Source organism: Tachysurus fulvidraco, chromosome 1 (assembly GCF_022655615.1).
Source record: "Tachysurus fulvidraco isolate hzauxx_2018 chromosome 1, HZAU_PFXX_2.0, whole genome shotgun sequence".
Classification (NCBI taxonomy): Eukaryota; Metazoa; Chordata; class Actinopteri; order Siluriformes; family Bagridae; genus Tachysurus; species Tachysurus fulvidraco.
Window position 1 is genome coordinate 44,152,569 of NC_062518.1, and position 14,918 is coordinate 44,167,486.

The 14,918-nt window shown below is 40.6% G+C and overlaps 1 protein-coding gene across 1 annotated transcript in view; it reads left to right on the forward strand.

Moving 5' to 3' along the window:
* Nucleotides 1–14,918, forward strand: part of adcy1b (adenylate cyclase 1b) — a 78,879-nt gene that overhangs the window by 52,688 nt on the left and 11,273 nt on the right. The window contains exons 6-13 of the mRNA XM_027177064.2: nucleotides 103–261; nucleotides 3,141–3,282; nucleotides 3,925–4,080; nucleotides 5,586–5,780; nucleotides 8,853–8,950; nucleotides 9,154–9,238; nucleotides 9,787–9,876; nucleotides 10,181–10,443. Coding sequence (XP_027032865.1) covers nucleotides 103–261; nucleotides 3,141–3,282; nucleotides 3,925–4,080; nucleotides 5,586–5,780; nucleotides 8,853–8,950; nucleotides 9,154–9,238; nucleotides 9,787–9,876; nucleotides 10,181–10,443 — 1,188 coding nt within the window. The remainder of the gene's footprint in view (nucleotides 1–102; nucleotides 262–3,140; nucleotides 3,283–3,924; nucleotides 4,081–5,585; nucleotides 5,781–8,852; nucleotides 8,951–9,153; nucleotides 9,239–9,786; nucleotides 9,877–10,180; nucleotides 10,444–14,918) is intronic.

Here is a 14,918-nt window from a genome sequence, read left to right on the forward strand (position 1 = left end):
ACATGAACTTGGGTAACATGACATTAGGTTGGAACCCAGATGTTTGTCAACCCACACAAGGCAACTCAGAAGCTTCAATAAGGTCCTATTTTTTCGATGTAGGTCAGTGGCGGAGGCGACGGAGGTGGACCTGAACATGCGTGTGGGTTTACACACAGGTCGTGTGCTCTGCGGTGTTCTGGGGCTCAGGAAGTGGCAGTATGATGTCTGGTCCAACGACGTGACCCTGGCCAACGTGATGGAGGCTGGAGGGCTACCTGGGTAAGAGGGCAGAATATATCATCACACACACACACACACACACACACACACACACACACACACACACACACACACACACACACACACACACACACACACACGCACACAGTTTTGTACCAAATTATTTGCTATGCCTTTGAAGACATTGCTGTTAAATTTTCACTCTCGTCACCTTTTCATTAAAGCTTAATGACGTTACAGTCTCACAGTGTGCAGCACCACTGAATGTAATTACATTATGCTAATAAATGCTAATCAGGTCAATCAAAAAAATTTTTTATTTGCCTTTAGTGGGTTTCAATCCTTTAAGACCGTACTGTCAGCTTATAATATTAAAATTTTTACACCTAATTGATTATGGTCTTACGTATGAAATGATTATTATTCCAATAAACTTTTGGTTTTAAACGACGCAGGGTTTCTGAACGAGGTGATATTTTCTAAACATTGATTATTCACACTAATTATTTCAACAAAAAACAGAACCTTATTTCAAGATAATATCTCATAATTTTGGCTTATTATGTCATTATTTGGACAATATCTCAGTGTTTTTCACATCTTGATCTCATTATTTTGAATTTACAGAGACACTAAGTATAAACGTTCTAAAACAATGAGATAGTATCAAAAAAGGAAGTGATAGTTCAGTGGTTAAGGTGTACTGATCGGAAGGTCATAAGTTCTGCCCCTGAGAAAGTCCATTAACCCTCAATTGCTCAGCTGTATGAATGAGATAAATGTAAGTCGCTGACATCTGCCAAATGTCATAAGTGTAAAACCCAAAACAATGAGGTACTGTCAGAATGAGATACTAAGTCAGAATATTAAGATATTCAAGGCTTCAAACCAGGGATAACAAAATAAATGAGTAAAATAACATGTTACTTAGTCAACAAGATAATATCTTGTTATGTGATGTAATATCTACCATCTTAGTACAAGACAAATGACCTTAACAAGACTTCAGTACTTCAAGATATTATCTTGTGCTTCAGGGTTTTGTGCTTTAAGCAGTACTATAGATTCTAGATTATAATCTTTAATTAGGACATTTTACATGATTTCTTTATTTGGATAGTATCTCATTATTTTGACTTGATATCTCATTATTCTTACACTATCTCATTATTCTTGCACTATCTTATTATTCTGACTTTGAATCAAATTATTTTACAGTATCTCATTGTTTTGATTTTTTTCGGACTGACAACTGCCGCTTACAGTTCTAGATTAAGTCATCGATCAGGATATTATTACTTTTTTATTGTCTTTTTTTTAAGTATTTATTCTAAATTGAGTCAGAATATTTCCAAATAATAATAGAAGTACTTTGCTTATATTCTTTAAGTCTTTATTCTTTATATCCTTTTCTAGCCACAAAATTACAGAGCCGTTACATCAAACCTTGTCATTCAGCTCCTTGACTCATTGTGATTCCTTCATTTGATTCGATTCATTCGAGTCACTCTGAGGAAACAAATCATTTGCTGATCGCAGCAGCAGAATTTTCCATAGTCTATCAAATCTGAATAGAAATATATGTGATCTGTTCAAATCACAAGAAGGCTGACATTTCTATAGTGCTTTAATCACACTCTCATCATAATCTCTTCACAACTGGTGATCGTGAATCATATCGTATATGACCAGAGTGGCCACTTGTAACACAAGGGAAAAGGTCGAGATCGCAATATATGATATAGAGAAGAACCAAGAACAATGCAGTTAAAGCCATTTCTTTTAAATCATAAACAAAATCATGCCTCAGCTGTGCGAACAGAGTAGCTGGAAATCTTATTGGAATGAAGCCAACTGAATGTTTATTATCCCTGAATACATTCACAAGGAGATTTATCCTTGATTTATGGATCGTTTTGAAAGCAAAATGGCATCATATCGCAATTTCTGTCCTCGTTCAGGAAGCGACACTCGTACCGACTCAAATTCCGAACGTTCATCGCGTATGAATAAGTTATGAGCTGCTCCGAGAGCCGGCGTTTTATGATTGATGTGGTTAATAACAAAGCCTTTCGGAAGAACGGTTATCTAATATGCTAACACTAATTCGAGAGTGTTAGCTATCTACTCTAATGGATAACAAAACACTTCATATATTTAGATAAGACTTAATAGGACATCGCTTAAAACCCATTTCCTTTATCTTAGAACTGCGGTCGTTTCTGCTTCCAGCTCTGTGGTGTATATACAGAAAGAAAGGGAAAGAGAGAGAGAGTGAGAGAGAAAGAGAGCGAGAGAGAATGTAAAGGAAAATTCCACCTTGATAACTGATAACGTTGAAATATTTGTGAGGCGTTTAGCGGTTCTGGTGCTAATTCTTTGGCTTGTATTGTATGTTGTTATATTTGTGATGTGTTTAGCAGTTCTTTTTGCTAGCTCAAGCATAATTTTATTAATAGGAGAAAAAATATATATATATAAATAAAAAAACAAATGCAACCACCACCATGTTTCATGCAGATCCCAATTTTGGGTAGAGAGTGGAGACAAACGCTGACCTCAAAATCCCAGCTTTACTTTACGGCTTTATGGCAGAAACTCAGTTCGGCTAGTTAGCTTTCTTTACGAAGATGAAGAGAGCTATGGTGTTGATGTCAGTATTTGCATTATCATTGAAGCTTTGGAAGCTGATCTGTTTGCCCAGAGTGTATAGATGATGTGTAGAGACATCTGAAGATACTAAAGGACTAAAGCTCCGCACTCTTAAGGGCTAAATCACACTGAAACCGTTGTCAGTGGCTAGTCGAACGGCATTATGGGTAACGTAGGAAAGTAAAAGTTTACACTCAGGACGTTATTAATAAATACGTCTCACAAATGGTTTCAGGGAAAGTTTTTTTCTCCTGTTGCCTAAACAGGAAAGTGCACATTACTCGCGCCACGCTGGAGTGCCTGAACGGTGACTACGAGGTGGAGCCAGGAAACGGGCGAGAGAGGAACGCCTTCCTGCAGAAACACGACATCGAGACCTTCTTTATAGTGCCATCTCACCGCAGAAAGGTGTGTGTGTGTGTAAAATCTTACTTTTAAATGCGTGTGTATGGGAATTCGAGGATTTGTGGGATTTGGAGGCGTCTCTGGTGAAAGAACGTTCCTCGATCTAATCAATCTGCTTCACATGCTTAGACAAATCATGTTTAACCAGCATTAATGCTGTAATCGAAATACAACTAAGATACAGATATTATATTGTGAATGAGTTTCTCAAAAATCTCTTCGATTCTCTCCCGCACTACCGTTACGACTGGAAATGAACTATAACACTTGTGTAAGCAGCTTTTTTGTAGGAATCGAGAAGCGTCCTCTTATCGAGCCTCTTAGCTAATCCTCTTAACATGAATTCTGATGTATGAAACGTAGAGAAAGACAAACGTGAGAAGCTCTTTAATAAGCCATAAAGTTTAAACACTATGTGCTGGATTTGTTCTGCTGGATAATTTCCTTTTTTAACAAAAAAAAAATGTTTTTTTGTTGCTTTATTTGCTTCATTCTCTCTTGCTTTCAGGACCAACGGTGGTTTAGTGTCAGCTATAGTACCAGCTACGATTCTTAGCCAGAACATGATGTTTTTATTTATACAGCTACAGCATCATATGAGGCTTGTACTGATTTATGCTGTTTCCTGTTTGTCTTTACTCTCAGATCTTTCCCGGATTGATCCTTTCCGACATCAAACCTGCCAAAAAGATGAAGTTTAAAACGGTGTGCTACCTGCTGGTGCAGCTCATGCACTGCCGTAAGATGTTCAAGGCTGAGATCCCCTTTTCCAACGTGATGAACTGTGAGGACGGGGACAAGGTAATGAAACACTGTGTGTGTGTGTGCGTGTGTGTGTGTGTGTGTGTGTGTGTGTGTGTGTGTGTGTGTGGTCACTGGTTACAGTTGCGTTGTGGCTACGATTGTGTCGTTATATTACTCTTATGTTTTAGTTAGAATATACATATATTATTACATTATTATAATATAGCTACATTATCAGTGTAACAGTTCTAATATAGATAGTTGTATAACATAACAAGGTTATAAAATGGTTATCATCGAAGCATCTATAACATGGTAATGATAATGCAACAGTTGGATTATTTCTGTAACAGTTACAATACGGTTACGTTTTTGTTTTAAAGGATATAATATGAACTCTAACGTTGTAACGGTTATAACTTGGTCGCGTAATCATTTTAGTGGTTTTAATACAGATACTTTATTATTGTAGTGGCAATAAAGAATGTTTTCATCATCGTAAGGGTTATAATAAGCTAATAAGCTATATAATAAGGGTTATAATAAGTCATCACTGTAATGCTGTTACTACGGTCATGTTATTGCTGTAACATGAGAGATCTAACAGTTGGCTATGTTAGGGTTGTAACATTGATTATTATCAGAGCAATGGTCATGAATATGTTGTAGTTGTATCAGTTAGAATATTGTTGTATTATTGTTATGGTTGTCGTTACATTAAGATCATTTTATAATTACATTAAAATACATTGGTCCAAATGCAGCCATCAACTGTAGTGGGTCTCACACACACACACACACACACACACACACACACACACACACACACACACACACACACACACACACACACACACACACAGGATCACAGGAATGTGTTTCCATTCGCACCGTCCCACTTTCACTTCTCTTTCTTTCTCACCCGCCTCCCCAGTGTGATGTTCCTCAGCAGTACACATCCAACCTTCTTCTTCTTCTTCTTCTTCTTCTTCCTCTTCTTCATCTTCTTCTTCTTCTTTTTTCTTCTTCTTCTCCATCTGTCTGTATGTCTCTCTCTCTCTCCCTCCTTGTACATCTCTATAATTACCTCTGTCTGTCTTCTGTGTTCTCTCCCTCTCTTGTTCTCTCACACTGCTGTGAATGACCTTTTTTAGCGAGCACTCTTTTCTCTCAGTGGAGACTTCCTCTGATATGCCTCAGTATTGATCGCGGAGGCTTCCTGATGTGAAGGAAGTAGGGTTTTCCTTTATTTTTAGCTCTGTTTTCTTTAACCAAAAATATCTGCAGCCCTATCTGGTTCTGCTTATTCATTTCCTGGTACATGTTAATAACAGAATGTATTCGAGCTCCTGGATGGAGTAAAAGGTCTGACAAGGTTTCCGGGAATCTTGCATGGCAAACATTTTTTCCAACATTGTAGAAAAAAAAAACAGCCAGAATGGCATGAAATTATTAAGCGATGCTGTAAATCTGTTTAGATTGAGAATATCAAGATATTTACTTACTTAAATTTTATTTAAGTATTTATATTTAAGTACTTCTGTCCTGCCCTGTGTCCACAGAGGAGAGTTCTGCGATCGGCTCCGGAGAAGCTGCGTAATCGGACCTCGGTTGCGGCCAACGTGACCCAGAACAGCCCCGGCACGAGGGTCAACCGCTACATCGGCCGCTTGATCGAGGCGCGTCAGACAGAGTCGGACACAACTGACTTAAACTTCCTCACGCTCATGTACAAGTGCTCGGAGCGGGAAAAGAAGGTGAGCTGCATTATCATCACATCTGCAATTCCCAAACATTAACATTATTGAGCCTCAAATTAGATCCTCATCTGGGTCAGAAAAGTCCTGATGTACAGTGGTTTGAAAAAGTGTTTGCCCCCTTCCGGATTTTTTATTTTTTTATTTTTTTGCACATTTGTCACACTTTCAAGTTTTATACCAAACAAATTTAAATATTAGTCAAAGATCACGCAAGTAAATGAAGGTTTTTATTATTAAGGGAAAACAAAAACTAAACCCACACATCCCTGTGTGAAAAAGTGTTTGCCCCCTGTTAAAACATGACTTAACTGTGGTTTATCACACATGAGTTCAAGTTCTCTAGCCACACCCAGGCCTGATTACTGCCACACTTGTTTGCAATCAAGAAATCACTTAAACTAAGACCTGACCGACAAAGTGAAGTAGAGCCAAAGAAATTCAGGGACAAATGAGAAAGAAAGTAATATAGCATAACCTAAAGGCTCGTCTCAGATTTGCCAGAAAAGGTCTTGATGATCTCTAAGACTTTTGGGAAAATACTCTGTGGACTGACGAGACAAAAATGTAACATTTTGAAAGGTGTGTGTCCCATTACATCTGGTGTAAAAGTAACACCGGATTTCAGAAAAAGAACATCATACCATACCATCGTAAAATATGGTGGTGGTAGTGTGATGGTCTGGGGCTGTTTTGCTGCTTCAGGACCTGAAATACTTGCTGTGATACTGTAAATAGAACCATGAATTCTGCTGTATATCAAAAAATCCTGAAGGACAAAGTGTGGCCATCTGTTCCTGACCTCAAGCTGAAGTGAACTCTGGTTCTGCAGATGGACAATGATCCAAAACACACCAGCAAGTCCACCTCAGAATGGCTGAAGAAAAACAAAATAAAGACTATGGAGTGGCCGAGTCAAAGTCCTGACCTGAATCCTATTCAGATGCTGTGGTATGACCTTAAAAATGCGGTTCATGCTCCAAAACCCTCCATTGTGGCTGAATTACAACAATTCTGCAAAGATGAGTGCACCAAAATCCCTCCACAGCACTGTAACAGACTCATTGCTAATTACCACAAACGCTTAGTTGCAGCTCTTGGTGCTAAGGGTGGCCGGAGCAGTTATTAGGTTTAGGGGGAAAGGACTTTTTCACACAGGGCCATGTGGGTTTGGATTTTGTTTTCCCTTAATAATAAAAACCTTCATTTAAAAACTGCATGTTGTGTTTACTTGTGATATATCTTTGACTAATATTTACATTTGTTTTATTATCTGAAACAATAAAGTGTGACAAACATTATAAATAAATAAATAAATAAATAAATAAATAAATAAATAAATAAATAAATAAATAAAGGAAGGAACAAAGGGGGCAAACACTTTTTCACACCACTGTATTCCATTTACATGACATAAAGGGAAAGCATTTTCAATCTCTACATATCCTCTCTGATTTATGTTATGGATAAAAATGTGTGACATTTCCAACTGTAGTGAGAAAAGAACAGAAATCCTGTTTACTCCAAACTCACAAACTCACTCGGGATATCAGTAAACATTTCCTGAACAGAATTTTATATCTGATCTGTGCTGGAGCACAGCGGATATTTTGACAGCCGGTTTCTGATTACAGATGGAATCGATTTAGGAATCGATGCAGCACGTAACTTTCCAATAGAATCTATCTTTCAGCATGTGAAAGGTTTAGTGTGAGAGTCAGATTTTTTTTTGGAAAAAAATGCTCCTTCCAGAACATCCTCTTTCCAAAGAAAACACATAAACAAAAAAGCATAAGATATGAAATGACCAAAAGGCCATGACACGAGTTGATTCACAATAACGGCTTCACAAATTGATTAAAATATATTCATCTTTCAAATATTTGTGAATACGTTTCTAAATTCTGCCAGAAATCTGATTGAATCGATTGACATTTTAAGCAGAGCTCCAAAGTCGACTAAACCGCCCGCTTTCCTTCTCCTCATTCTCGGGCTCCGAATGTCACGTTGGTTTCCTTCGAATGCTACGGAATAGCTTTTTAACTGTAATGATTACTTCCTTTAAAGGTCTTAGCATGTATTCAGACGTTGACACACCATCCTCAGCCAAAAATCACCTCAGCAACGGCAGAAAGCTTTGCCTCAGGTGTGAATTACTCATTAAATCTGTAGATCGTTTCAGTAAGAAGATTTTTTTTTTCACTTTCCACCTGATATTTAAAGTGTGACTTTGGTTATATTGTTTCAGTGTAAGATTTAAGAAGTAAGAAATAAAACACTTCAGGATGAAGTGTGATGAAGCAGAGTTACAGTTATCACCCTGAACTTGATCCTGAAGTCTTTTATTCCTGTTCCAGTTATTACAAAGTAATTTAAACCTGTTTATGGCTACAAGACAGGATTGCTATGTTCATGTTACACAGATATTACAGCAGCTATAAGAATACAACAAACTATAAAGGCTGGTACACTGCTGACACTGGAGACTCCTTCCCTAAATGCTAAATAAACAACATCTTGTGCTGTCAGCGATGCGGGGATAAAAACAGACCCAAATGCAGGACAGCTAAAATAAACTGAATTTATTAACTTAAAAAAACACGAAACAGAGACAGGGACTTGACAAACGACATGACAAGGAACGAGACAAAAGACGTCAAGGATTCCGCGCTGCCATAGGCAACGTGCTACGGCTAAATAGACATGACAATTAACACATGAGGAACAGGTGTGCAGAGGCGGGGAGGAAGGGACAAGGGCGGGGCAGACATGTGACGCAGAACTTAAACAAAAGCATGTGGCCAAAGTCTGGGCTGGATCCTGACATGTTCAGACAAAAAGTCACCATACAGTATTCCAAAGCTATCGCTACCTAAACAACACTGCAATCGTACAAACGTGTGAGCTGTAGCAGTACTACTGTCAGAGCTGCTGTTATAGACTTCTGACCAATAAGTTTAGAGATAGCGCACACACACACACACACACACACACACACACACACACACACACACACACACACACACACACAGAATACAGATACTATTAAAAGTATCTCTGTTTTCTTCGCAGTATCACCTCATCCATGACGAGCACTTCACCAGCGCTGTGGTGCTGTCGCTAATCCTCTCTGCCTTGTTAGGCCTTGTCTACCTTCTCATCATGCCACAGTAAATCTGCAATCTATTTTCTTAGCACTCGCCCTGGCTGCTAAGCTGATCCGAACAGTGTTTGCTAGTATTCTCATTTCTCAGATGATCAGCCATAGACGTTTAGAGGAAATACCATTTTTCTTGCTAATGACATACTTTGTGTATGCTAAATTATCTGTTAACATCACATGGTTTTTCTCTTTCTGTTTGCTGAACCTCAGGGGGACAGTAGTGTTGGTGTTGCTGGTGTTCTGCATCTGTTTCCTCGTAGCTTGTATCATGTACCTGCATGTCACTAGAGTGCAGGTAAACTATGAAACTTTCATGATTTTCTACTCTGCAAGTCATTTTTTTTAGTTGCTAGTTCATGCATGGCTAACTACAGAAGGATTTACAGTACCACAATTTAGAACTTTTCCAGGTAAAAACTAGATGGTTTCAATTATTATTATTTTTTTATTTGGGATGTTAATAGCTTGTGTGCAAAACCTAGAGACGTCCACATCTATGATTTCGATTTTTGACTCGGTTAGCACTTTGGTTAGCGGCTAAAATCTCATCCAGGCATCACGACTTCATCCAGATAAGCTTTATCTTACAAATTCATGGGCGTGTGTCTTGTCAGCTTTGAACAAAATGACAAATATTTTGAGTAAAATTGAGTTATCTAAAAGCTTAATAATGATTTAAAAGAAGAAACACTGACATGCTTCAAAGTCAATTTGTGCTAATCGTTTAACTTTGTACAGAATAAAGTCGTTATCGAGTTTGCTGCTTGTAATTGCTATATGTGGATTTATGAATTTGAATTCTGTGTGTGTGTGTGTGTGTGTGTGTGTGTGTGTGTGTGATAGTGTTTTCCCGGCTGCCTCACCATTCAGATCCGTACAGTCCTGTGCGTGCTAATAGTGCTGCTAATCTACTCCGTGGCACAGGCGTGCGTGGTAAGGCTTTGTTTTTATCATCAACATCAAAGTTAAAAGAAACATTATATAAAACATTAAACATATTAAACACGTTTACACTGAGCTATTTTTTCTTAAATGTAAAAGCTAATGTGATGCTTTATTTTCAGTTAGCGATTAGCAGTTGTGTAAGATGGTGTATGTGATAGCATAGTTGCTATTAATGGAGCATACATGGTGAAAGAAATAATATTGTGAGTTCATCTGTCCGAGTGAAATAAGGATGTGAGAGTAAAGTGGTGTTTAAGTCCAGATGAGTGTGTCACAGCTGCTTCCTGTCCAGGTGGGCTGCATGCCCTGGCTCTGGGCCTCCACCTCCAACACCTCTATAGTGATCATAGACATAGTGGGTGGAGCTAACCGCACCATGCCGGAGCTGCCCTGCGACGGGGTGCAGTACGCCTTCCTGGCGTGTGTGGTAGCCACGGTTACCATGGCGCTGTTCCTGCGAGTGTCCTGGCTGCCCAAGCTACTCCTGCTGCTCCTGCTGGCTGTCAGCTTCATCACTGTGCTGGAGCTGAGTGGATATCGCCGAACCGTGACCGGGTCAGAGTTCATACATCTGTGTCTGTGTGTGTCAGAAAGAAGGAAATAAAGAAAGGTAGGAAGACAGAAAAAAATAGGGAGGGAGGGAGGGAGGGAGGGAGGGAGGGAGGGGAGAGACGAGGACAGAAAGAAAGAAAGTCTTAATCTGAGATGCAGCTCATCGCCCAGGGATTGATATTTATTTTTTTTGGAAATAATTGTATGTAAATAATTTATAATCTGCCTAATCTGTCTAGAATAATCTAATCTACCTGTTACAATCGAACTACATAATCCCTGTTATAATCTATTTTTTGAATTGAACTATATCTAATCTAATCTGTCTAATCTACCTTAATAAATTGAATCTGTTTAATATATCTAAATACTCTAATCTACATAAACAAGCTGTGATCTATGCTGTAATCTATTCGTCAAACTGATCTAAATGATCTGATTTATTTGTCTAATGCACAAAAATCCAATTGCTCTATCTAATCTACCTGTCTAATCAAAACAATCTTTCTATCTACCTAATAACCTAATATAGTAATAATATATAATAATCCAATCTGTCTGTCTATCTGGTCTATCTAAAAAGTCTAATCTATGTAATTGAGTTTCGATTTTGATATTTAGACAGAATCAGATTTAAGGACAGAGAACAGAGCTGAGAGTCAGACAGTTAGCTTTGTTTAAGATTCAGAAAATCCTAAGTCAGTGAGTAAATCCTTCTTTTATTCATCCATAAGTTAACAAATCCCTAGAGGCGATTACACACACGCACACACAGCATAAACATTAATCACTGTAATGAGTCCATGTGTATCTTCCTTTAGCTAATGCTGCTCTTTCAGAACATGCTATTTTTGATAGTGAGCTACCCAGTATGTAGGTGTAGTGTGTGTGTGTGTGTGTGTGTGTGTGTGTGTGTGTGTGTGTGTGTGTGTGTGTGTGTGTGTGTTGAACCTAAATATAAGTCACTGTGTTCTCTTACAATTCTCAGCTCCAGCCCTCTTTTCAAACATCTACAGCTGTTTGAGAAATCGGCCATGGGTCAGGTTGAGAGAGATTTCCATAATAATGCTAATTAAAAGGCATTTAAATGTCTCTAATGGAGTTGTGTGTTTAAGCGCTTCCCCTTTTTTTAATCGACCTCTCCAAAGTGTTTGAAGACGAGCCGAGCTTCATTAGAGCCACATATAATCAATCAGGAAAACAAAACATTCACCCACTCAGAACAGCAGCCTTTTACATAACGCAGAGAGGGAGAGATGCAGGGATGGATAGATGGACCCCAAGAATTACCAGCACATTTCCTAAACATGATAAATTGTATAATTGTCTTTAAGATTGTTTTAGCTGAGGTGAATGTAATCTCTGAAAGACAGCCAGACAGACAGACAGACAGACAGACAGCCGGCCAGCCAGCCAGCCAGACAGACAGCCAGACAGACAGACAGCCAGCCAGCCAGCCAGACAGAGAGACAGCCAGTCAGCCAGACAGCCAGCCAGACAGCCAGCCGGCCGGCCGGCCAGACAGACAGGCAGGCAGGCAGACAGGCAGGCAGACAGACAGGCAGACAGGCAGGCAGACAGGCAGGCAGACAGACAGGCAGACAGGCAGGCAGGCAGGCAGACAGGCAGGCAGACAGACAGGCAGACAGACAGACAGGCATGCAGACAGACAGACAGACAGACAGGCAGGCAGGCAGACAGACACAGACAGACAGACAGACCAGGCAGACAGGCAGACAGACAGACAGGCAGGCAGACAGACGGACGGACAGACAGACAGACAGACAGACAGACAGACAGACAGACAGACAGACAGGCAGACAGATAGTTATTAGAAAAGGAAAAAGGAAAGAAGGGTGTAAACAGTATAGATAAAAAAAATACAAGAAATGATAAAGAAGAAACACACACATGCCTTTTACAATATAATCTGTACATGTTATAGTTTTCTTGTTGGTTCCTGCTTTTTTGTCTCAGCTTGACCTTCATTGTACCGCTTTTTATCCGGTTACATTTCATCACATACACTTTACTCCTGTACACTCCACATTCCACCCTCCAGACTCCACACTACAGATTAGAGACTCCACACTACAGACTACACACTATGGACTACAGACTCCAGACAACAGACTCCACACACTACACTACAGACTCCACACTACAGACTCAACACTATAGACTACAGACTCCAGACTCCACACTATAGACTACAAACTCCAGACACCACACTATAGACTACAGACTAAGCACTCCAGACTCAGCACTCCAGACTCCACACTATAGACTACAGACTCCAGACTCCACACTCGACTCAGCACTCCAGACACCACACTATAGACTACAGACTCCAGACTCAGCACTCCAGACACCACACTATAGACTACAGACTCCAGACTCAGCACTCCAGACACCACACTATAGACTACACACTCCAGACTACACACTCCAGACTCCACACTCCAGACTCCACACTCCAGACTCAGCACTCCAGACTCCACACTATACTACAGACTCCAGACTCCACACTATAGACTACAGACTCCAGACACCACACTCCAGACACCACACTATAGACTACAGACTCCAGACTCAGCACTCCAGACTCCACACTATACTACAGACTCCAGACTCCACACTATAGACTACAGACTCCAGACTCAGCACTCCAGACTCCACACTATAGACTACAAACTCCAGACTCCACACTCCAGACTCAGCACTCCAGACTCCACACTATAGACTACAGACTCCAGACTTCACACTATAGACTACAGACTCCAGACTTCACACTATAGACTACAGACTCCAGACTCCACACTATAGACTACAGACTCCAGACTCCACACTATAGACTACAGACTCCAGACTCAGCACTCCAGACTCCACACTATAGACTACAGACTCCAGAATCCACACTCCAGACTCAGCACTCCAGACACCACACTATAGACTATAGACTCCAGACTCCACACTATAGACTACAGACTCCAGACTCCACACTATAGACTACAGACTCCAGACACCACACTATAGACTACAGACTCCAGACTCCACTCTATAGACTACAGACTCCAGACACCTCACTCCAGACTCTAAACTATAGACTACAGACTCCACAATACACACTCCAGACTCCACACTTCAGACTCAGCACTCCAGACACCACACTATAGACTCCGCACTACAGACGCCACACTACAGACTCAACACTATAGAGTACAGACTCCACACTATAGACGACAGACTCCAGACTCCACACTCCAGACTCTGCACTCCAGACTCCACACTACAGACAACGGACTACAGACTCCAGACTCAGCACTCCAGACTCCACACTATAGACTACAGACTCCAGACTCCACACTATAGACTACAGACTCCAGACTCTACACTATAGACTACAGACTCCAGACTCCACACTCCAGACTCAGCACTCCAGACTCCACACTATAGACTCCAGACTCCAGACTCCACACTATAGACTACAGACTCCAGACTCCACACTATAGACTACAGACTCCAGACTCCACACTATAGACTCCAGACTTCACTCTATAGACTACAGACTCCAGACTCCACACTATAGACTACAGACTCCAGACTCCACACTATAGACTACAGACTCCAGACACCTCACTCCAGACTCCACACTATAGACTACAGACTCCACAATACACACTCCAGACTCAGCACTCGACTCAGCACTCCAGAGTCCACACTATAGACTACAGACTCCAGACTCAGCACTCCAGACTCCACACTATAGACTACAGACTCTAAACTCCACACTCCAGACTCCACACTATAGACTCCAGACTCCAGAATCCACACTCCAGACTCCACACTATAGACTCCAGACTCCACACTATAGACTACAGACTCCACACTATAGACTACAGACTCCAGACTCCACACTCCAGACTCAGCACTCCAGACTCCACACTATAGACTACAGACTCTAGACTCCACACTCCAGACTCCACACTATAGACACCAGACTCCACACTATAGACTACAGACTCCGGAATCCAAACACCAGACTCCACACTATAGACTCCAGACTCCACACTATAGACTACAGACTCCACACTATAGACTACAGACTCCAGACTCCACACTATAGACTACAGACTCCAGACTCCACACTATAGACTACAGACTCCAGACACCACACTATAGACTACAGACTCCAGACACCACACTATAGACTACAGACTCCAGACTCCACACTATAGACTACAGACTCCAGACACCACACTCTAGACTCCAAACTATAGACTACAGACTCCACAATACACACTCCAGACACCACACTATAGACTCCGCACTCCAGACTCCACACTACACATTCCACACTACAGACTCCACACTATAGACTACAGACTCCACCCTTCTACACTTCACAACTTTAGACTGTGGGCTCCAGACATTATACTCTACACTCCAGTACTCCTATACTCTAATTTCCCTGGGCT